This window comes from Ooceraea biroi, chromosome 1 (assembly GCF_003672135.1).
Source record: "Ooceraea biroi isolate clonal line C1 chromosome 1, Obir_v5.4, whole genome shotgun sequence".
Taxonomy (NCBI): Eukaryota; Metazoa; Arthropoda; class Insecta; order Hymenoptera; family Formicidae; genus Ooceraea; species Ooceraea biroi.
Window position 1 is genome coordinate 11,589,881 of NC_039506.1, and position 8,263 is coordinate 11,598,143.

Sequence of the window (8,263 nt, forward strand, 5' to 3'; positions counted from 1 at the left end):
TAACAATAAAAAGCTGTATAAAAATCATTATTCCAAAGTCACTCAAGAATTATATTAAAATCGATGTATATATTACAAATTTATTTATTTATTAAAAAAATCTATTATAAATACTAAATTATATAATTATATAGTCTATTTATTAAAAAAATTCTTTATATAACAATAAGATAGGAACAATAAGACACAGAAAAAAGAATTATACGACATTATTAAAGTGTTTTATTGCGATAAATCATTAACAATGAGAAGATACTAAATCCAAATATTTAAATATGAAAATCAACATATGGGAAATTTGCAAATAGAAAAAATAGATATAGTTAAGAAATAATTATTAATTCTCTTAAAAATATAAATTAATATGTTATTCGTCATGAGTGTTTATATTAATCCATACAGAGTTCTAAATTTTGTAATTGTGATCGTCTTAACATCTCTCTGGATAATTATACGACTCCCATTATTTCCAGTACTGACATATCAAATAATCTAAAAAGCCAATGCATAATTATACATATTTATTTTCATCTATTATTACGCAGATGATAGTCAAATGATGGCTACTACTTACTTGGAAGTTATTTGATCTCCTGGAATGTAAAATGGATTGCAGACAGCATTCGAGTATGCAGCGTGTAGCTTTTTAAAGATCTGGCAGTCAATCGTTAAAAATTAAGTTTGCACTTGCACAATACATAAAGTGACCAGATATTTTATGTTGGAATGCAGGACGTGTCCAAATAAAAATAAGTACTTAACATGTTCGTGAGGAACCATTTTCTTAGTTTATTTAATTGTGCGTCATTAAAATATCTTGGATCTATTTTTTATGCGTTTATTAATATAAAAATTAGAAAAGAAACATACTTCTGATAAATTAATAAAAAAAATTAAAAACACTTCTTTTCATAACAAAAATTAACTACATAGAAAATAATAGTCTCGATACAAAAAATGATCGTGTATATCAATATAAAAAATAACTATATAAATATAACCATTAATATAGAGAATATTAAATTTTTGCCACTGCAAAAATGTTAAAAAAGTTACATGTCTAATCCGGGATATTTTCCGGGACAGTTTTCAATGCAGGATAAACAACTTCAATCCAGGACAGTCCTGCATAATCCGGAACATCTGGTCACTTTACACAATAAAGTCAGAATTTCATTACACATAAGTAACATGAAAGGATCATTACCATCTTTACTTCATTGTCCCTTAACGATACGTTGGATGACTGTAGTACTATGACGAATTTAATCTTTGTGTTAGTAGCGTAGCCATATCTGAAGATAGAAATGTTACAATATATTTACACAATACATATAATGCATAAATTTCCCATCTTTGTATTGCAATGTAATGTCTTGTGTGATATTGTAACGTACATTTTATACTCTTCAGTTGCAAATAACAGGCCCAAATACAGGTCCCGTATATCGACCGTGGTCTTATTTCCTACATTGAGTTTTTCCTCTATAATATCGATCGATGTGTGCACCTTGTAGTGAAATTGCAGTGCGGAGGCTTCATCAGCACACTTAATGTATTTCGGGGAATTCTGCAAAATGTTCATTAATTAATTAAGCAATGTTTTTCGGGGATAGAGTAAAGAATACAGTTCCACACGTGTGTACTTGGTTTGGAAATTTTGAAAAATTGTTTATCCATCAGAAATAATCATAACCTATATATAAGTAAAACGGAATTTAGTGTACTTGCATCTTTTCCGATAACAGCTACGCAAGCGGCCATTGTTTTAGTGGATTCTACAAAAACGCGGAAGAAAGATCCATCATAACATGGCACGCATTTTCTCTTAAATATACTTGTTTGTACAAAGCAACCGTGGCACGACTACTTCACGACCAACACAATGACGTTAGGTTAGCGTGACAACATTGCAGCGTACGTACTTCGTTGCTCAAATGAATGCAATGTTACTTCGACGAGCAATTTTACTCGTAGTAAATACACATAGACGTGTGTGTATGACATGAGAACAATATAGCAGTGTAAATTTATTTAAGAATTACATTGCACAGCACACCGATCGAACAATGCATTTATACAATAGAAAACAAAACAGTATGTAATATTGTACAATATTATGAGACGTTTATACAACATTGGTACACGATTGAAGCTTTTTCTTTTCCTCTCTGCGTCATTGGTCGTAGTATCTCTTCTTCAGAGTTCTGTATTTGCGCAACATGTACAAAGCCTCGAGTTCCTTTATCACAAAATTACCATGACCTATCATTTTATCAATCTTTTCAGGATCAGTCTCTAGTTTGTTCTTGTCGAAAGCTCTCCTCAGCTTGGTCCTGAAGTACTGGTATCCCTTTGGATAATCTCGACCCATGTACAACAGCTGAAAAGATAATACAAAGTGCACTACAGTATAATAAAGGTCAAGTGATAAAAGAAGGAAAAATGAAGATTTATTTTTTATGTTTGATTGTGTACCACAGGTATATATCAAAATATATTAGCATATGTTATTATTGGAGAACGATAGCATATAAATTAAATCTATATAACATATAGCAAGTATTTTATTTACCGTTTTGTACAAATCAACAACTTTAGTACGCTGTGACATGATACATGATAAGTCGCAGCTAGTCTGGATTGAACTAAAGTGGTACCTTGGAAACTAATGAAGAAATTTTTTTTGTTATAGCATGGTTATCATTTTTGTTCTCTCTCTCCCTCTCCCTCTCCCTCTCTCTCTCTCTCTCTCTCTCTCTTCTGTTTGAAGAAATTAATTCGATACTTTTTTGTTAAAGAAATTGAGTCTTTATTAGAAAAAAATAATAAACTATAAATCGTCAAAAAATTTGCCATCATTTTCTAATATTTTTCTCGACCTATCGAGCAGCTGACGAATTTCTTCTCGAAAAAAATAAATAAATAAAAGCTCAATTTCTTCAACAAAAAAGCACCGAATTAATTTGCACACCTAGTACAAGTATAGTAAAAATTACAAAGTTGGCAACGTGAATTGCTTGTGGAACGATCTTAGGTTTGTTCGTGTTGCATGAACTTTTCGTGTCGTAGTTCGTTCTATCTTCTACCAACTTCCATTCTTTCTCTTTTTCTCTCTAAACGCCTGATCTATATACATTTTATTCTAACAATAAATAAGAGAAATATAAGTACTGCAACTGCAAAGAACAGATCTCTGATCTCTGATCTTGGCTGCAGTCTAGTTAGCAATTAACAAATATAATTAATATAATTTTCTAAACCTTTAATTATATCGGGTGGTAATATAAATTCATCTTGTGTTCTTAATAATATGTTGTAACATATATTCGTTACTAAACCACTAAACTCAGATGCATATATAAGTCATGTATATGACTTGCTGTTTGTGACCGCTGCAAATTCGTCAGAGTTCGCTCGCATCAGAGAGGAACCTGAGAGCGGCCACGCTGCCGTTTACGCCCATATTTTTACAGTGAGAAATTTGAGAAATACAACACCGAATGTGAACTTACATTCCATTTAACATGCACATGATCTTTTGTCATTATGAAATCATGTGCATGTGCATGTTAAATGGAATGTAAGTTCACATTCGGTGTTGTATTTCTCAAATTTCTCAATGCAAAAATATGGGCGTAAACGGCAGCGTGGTCGCTCTCAGGTTCCTCTCTGCTCGCATACGCGATAGTGCAATACTTCGACGAGAGAATAGGTCTGTTCTTTTTAGCTGCACTGCTGAACTAGTGCAATACGTTAAAGTGAGGGCGCAGTCCCATGGTGCGGAACGTGCGCAATGCGGAATTGGCGGAATGAAGTCCGTCCAATCACAGTCGTTCCGCCAACTGTACTCCGCTGAAATGTATTTTCCTATGTCTCATGCAGCAGAACTTGCGATTCGTATACACTTGACCGGAATTGAACGTAATTTTAAGGAACTGCTATATGCAATCGTTTGTATTTCGTTTGAAGAGTAATGAAGTGTGATTAAAAAGGTTTGTGAGTCCCTCAGTTAATTGTAATTAATTAATTATTTTTGCTTAACGTATTTAGCCGGAACAGATTAGCCGGAATAACTTCAAACGATATTTTTGTATGGAATCGTTTGTATTTTGTTTGTAGAGTACTGAAGTGTGATTAAAAAGGTTTGTGAGTCCCTCAGTTAATTGTAATTCAATGTTTATTACTCGGTAGTTAGCCGGAATATAGATTTTAGTTCATGTTAAAAGAAAAAGGCGCCACTGTTCCCTGAAATTCTATTGACAGTTTCCCTTCTATGATGTTGAATGATTTAAGCCATTATATACTTACCATGCATACTAAAAAAAGCATAAATATATATAAATTAAACACTTCTTTCCCGTGTACATCAAGCTCTAAGATGTTAAGTAAGATATTTCATGATAATAAACGCCATGACGCTTGAATTATTTCTTTGTTTTATTCTTATCATAGTTATATATATAGTTATATTATTATATATAATACTATTAATTCTGCATTTATATATGTATATATTCCTACATCGTATTCGTCCCACGTTTTAATGAAGAGCAATACAGCATTGTATTTTGTAAACTTAAAGCTATCGGCAACAGAGCCTAAATTTTAATTACCATTTATAAATATTTTAATTGTTTCTAGATCTAGATAATAAAACAAACTCGGTTAGAGAAATAAAAAAACAATTTATTTTTACACATTACAGATTTGAACAATTTGCATGTTTACTAACAAATTTATATCATTATTGAAATTTGTTCTTTAATAATCTCGCATACACGCACACGTATACGTGAAATGCTGTTAAAATGATGGAGTGTTTTATTGTCCGTTTTGTAAAATACATATTTTTAATTAATAATTTAGAAAAATGCAAAGAAATTATATTTACACTAAAGCCCGTTTTAGACTATGCAATATATTATAATATATTGCGCTAGATTTGACGCAATTCCTTGAGCAAATTTTTGCTGCAAGAATTGCTTGCCGTTGATTGCATAGTCTAAAACGAGCTTAAGATATTAAAAACGTATCAGTTATTTTCACAATTGAACGTGATGTATGAGAAACGATAAATAACGATAAATAAAGTAACCGCAATGGCAATGATACGCGTGTAACACTATTTGAATATTTTGAATTAAATTATAGATTGTCGGAGGGCGCACCACACATACAGTTAAAGGCTAGTTATTGGAACATCCTGATCTTGGTGATGATGATCCAACCTGGTCATTGATATGTGGTCCGCGGCATGTTCCTAGCAATCGACGGTTCTCCTGTAACAAAATTATATCATTAATAAAACAATCTAATAGGGTTCATTTCCTGTTAAATTTCCATGGGACAAAGTTATTCAATGCAATGTCTGTTTATTATGTTTACTATTGTTTGGAATTAGATAATGTTTAAGAGAAATTAGAATAGAATTCACGTTGTCGATCACATGTTCTACTTGCTAAATTAATATTATTCTTATAATAAAAGTTTCTCAAACACATTTTGTGAATAACCTGTGGCTTTTTCATCATGATTTTCTATATCATGATTCTTATTATATTACGTTACATACGAACCTCGAATTAAATAACACATCAGCTCGGTTATTAATAAACCATACCAATATGATTAAGGTGCCGGCAACCAGACTACCCAAGATCATGCTGAAACGTTCTGTCGCTGCTGATGGTTTAAGAAACATTCTAACGCTCAACGTTTGCCATATGGACTCTGTCTACATAGAGTACACATCAGACTTCATATTATATCCTAAAAATGAGAAACCATTATTCAAAAGAATCTTTCAGAAAACATGCAATGCACAAGTAGTTAACGCATAACTTAAGCTGGAGACACAATGCGAGGTGATAGTGATAGGAACAGGGAATAACCAATCGCGTTGCTCGATTTGGTCATCCGTACTCAAATCGTGTAACGCGATTGGTTATTCCCTGTTCCTATCGTTATCGCCTCGCATTGTGTCTCCAGCTTTACCGTCAATGATAAATACCGGACTCACAGCTGTACTATAATTGACGGTTGAGTTTATGCATATTTCTGTAAAATTGTATCCACCCATCCATGTGAGGCGGTTTTTGTGACAAGTCGTTTCATTCATGTTGCTGAGTTTCTTGCCAGTCAGCAAGGCTAGAAGCTGTCCAGTTAATGTCGTCACGGCATTGGGCGCTCGGTGCACACCAACGTACAGTGGCAAAATCTGATTGATCAATTTAGCACCGGATGTCGAGGCTGCATGAAACCGAGTGCATTTAGCACTTTGGATGTAGCAATATAACATTTCTGCGACGAGATCTTCCAGCGATATCGGCAGATCGGCAGACTGCGGCGCTGACTCGCCCGTCACTATCATTTCTAAAACATGATACACGAAAATCTTAATAATGAAAAATGCATAAAACGTATGTCGAAATCGAACAGATTGTGTACCTATTAAAACCAAGATTTTCCCCGTCGTCCAAGATACTGTTGTAGTATCGATTTAAAAATTTTTTTCCATGATTGGTTATAACAACAGTCGTTAAACTGGGCCTCGCCTCCAGAAAACTTTGCACAGATGTAGGTGGTACGCTATCATCTAGAATCGATGCATTCAACACTTTACTCAAACGATCTGTGGTATTATCTTTACTGCTGCTATGGAGAACTATTTTCCCTTTGCCCAGTTGGCCGAACTCGATCACACTCTTGATATCATCCAACTTCAGATTAATCCCACCGAGAGCGTTAAAATTGTTCTGCTTCATATTGTAGATCATACGACTTGATCCTATGTAATCAAATGCCTTTCCTTAAAAGGATAACTTTTTAAAACAGGCCATTGATAAACCATATGGATTACGTGTGCAACATCAACTCTCAATACCATAGAAGGGAAACTGTCAATAGAATTTCAGGGAACAGTGGCGCCTTTTTCTTTTAACATGAACTAAAATCTATATTCCGGCTAACTACCGAGTAATAAACATTGAATTACAATTAACTGAGGGACTCACAAACCTTTTTAATCACACTTCATTACTCTACAAACAAAATACAAACGATTCCATACAAAAATATCGTTTGAAGTTATTCCGGCTAATCTGTTCCGGCTAAATACATTAAGCAAAAATAATTAATTAATTACAATTAACTGAGGGACTCACAAACCTTTTTAATCACACTTCATTACTCTTCAAACGAAATACAAACGATTGCATATAGCAGTTCCTTAAAATTACGTTCAATTCCGGTCAAGTGTATACGAATGAACTTGCGGAAGCGCAATTGGCCTCCGCCAATCACATGATGTTTTCCGTAGTTCTTCTGTTGTGTCTATCGGAATAGCGTATATTATTGGCGCGCACAAATTACGCTTCCGCGTTTTCCGCTGCATGGGACATAGGAAAATAAACTTCAGCGGATCGGAATTACTACGAGTCTATGCACGTAGGCAAAATGCATGTAGGCAAAACGATGAATTCTGAAGAATTGTTTATTGTTATTTGTGAGCTACTAAAAACATTAAAACAAAGTTGGTGTGTATTTAAAAAACAGGAGATACGTCGCAAAATTGTAAAACTGTATTTTTTATACAGAATTGCAAGAAAAAATGAAAATATACAGAATCAACGGAAGTGTTGGGTACGAAGCATATTTAGTGCCGAAAGAAGATGCTACAAGGAGCAAGCGATAATCTTGTAAAAGAAATGTTGGTCGAAGACATAGAAAAATATATAGATTATTTTAGAATGCCATCACAATTATTTAAAACGTTATTAACATATTGGTCCAACCAATCATCATTAAAAAATATGTTGTTCGAGAATCTATTTCGCCTGAAATGCGGCTCCTGATTACACTGATAATACAATCTAAAACATTATACTCGAGACTTGTGAAGACATTTACTGACAATACTATTTACCATATATTTTTTGCAAAGACAAATTAAAAATCATTTTGCAACGCCTTTTCCCACTGGTAACTTAACGCACCAGTACCTTGAAAGTATATCGAATATGCCTCTCTGATTGCAATAGCATTGCTATTACTTCGACCTCCACGAAATGTCATATTGCTAACTCCACGACAGACGTGAGTAACGTAATTCCGCGATAAAATGAAAATGTGCGGAAAGAAATCGGCGGAACGAACGTAACAATGATCGAATCAATCACGAGCGTTCCGCCAATTCCGCATTGCGCACGTTCCGCACCATGGGACTGCGCCATGATGAGACAAGTATATTTTTTCTCACTCT

General features: G+C 33.8%; 2 protein-coding genes across 6 annotated transcripts; both read right to left on the minus strand.

The window, feature by feature from the left end:
• Window positions 1–199: 199 nt before the first annotated feature.
• Window positions 200–2,623, minus strand: LOC105280924 (trafficking protein particle complex subunit 2-like protein). Its single transcript, XM_011341794.3, has 7 exons — window positions 2,576–2,623; window positions 2,260–2,383; window positions 1,732–1,778; window positions 1,398–1,570; window positions 1,208–1,295; window positions 575–654; window positions 200–492 (listed from the first exon to the last, which is right to left on the minus strand). Exons 1-7 carry the CDS (start codon window positions 2,612–2,614, stop codon window positions 450–452), a joined length of 594 nt encoding a protein of 197 aa, XP_011340096.2. The 5' UTR covers window positions 2,615–2,623; the 3' UTR covers window positions 200–449.
• Window positions 2,624–5,136: 2,513 nt separating this feature from the next.
• LOC113561670 (nicastrin-like) lies at window positions 5,137–6,895 on the minus strand. 5 transcript variants are annotated; one of them, XR_003406360.1, is made up of 4 exons: window positions 6,451–6,889; window positions 6,023–6,366; window positions 5,580–5,772; window positions 5,137–5,282 (listed from the first exon to the last, which is right to left on the minus strand). XR_003406360.1 is itself a non-coding variant. In XM_026968418.1 (4 exons), the coding sequence occupies exons 1-2, from the start codon at window positions 6,777–6,779 to the stop codon at window positions 6,273–6,275; spliced, it is 432 nt and encodes a 143-aa protein (XP_026824219.1). In that variant the 5' UTR covers window positions 6,780–6,895; the 3' UTR covers window positions 5,137–5,282; window positions 5,580–5,772; window positions 6,079–6,272. The 5 variants fall into 5 exon arrangements, 4 of the variants coding, with proteins under 4 accessions (XP_026824219.1, XP_026824212.1, XP_026824210.1 ...); XM_026968418.1 differs by having other exon boundaries at window positions 6,079–6,375; window positions 6,451–6,895; XM_026968411.1 differs by having other exon boundaries at window positions 5,624–5,772; window positions 6,023–6,375; window positions 6,451–6,895.
• Between the last annotated feature and the right edge of the window lie 1,368 nt (window positions 6,896–8,263).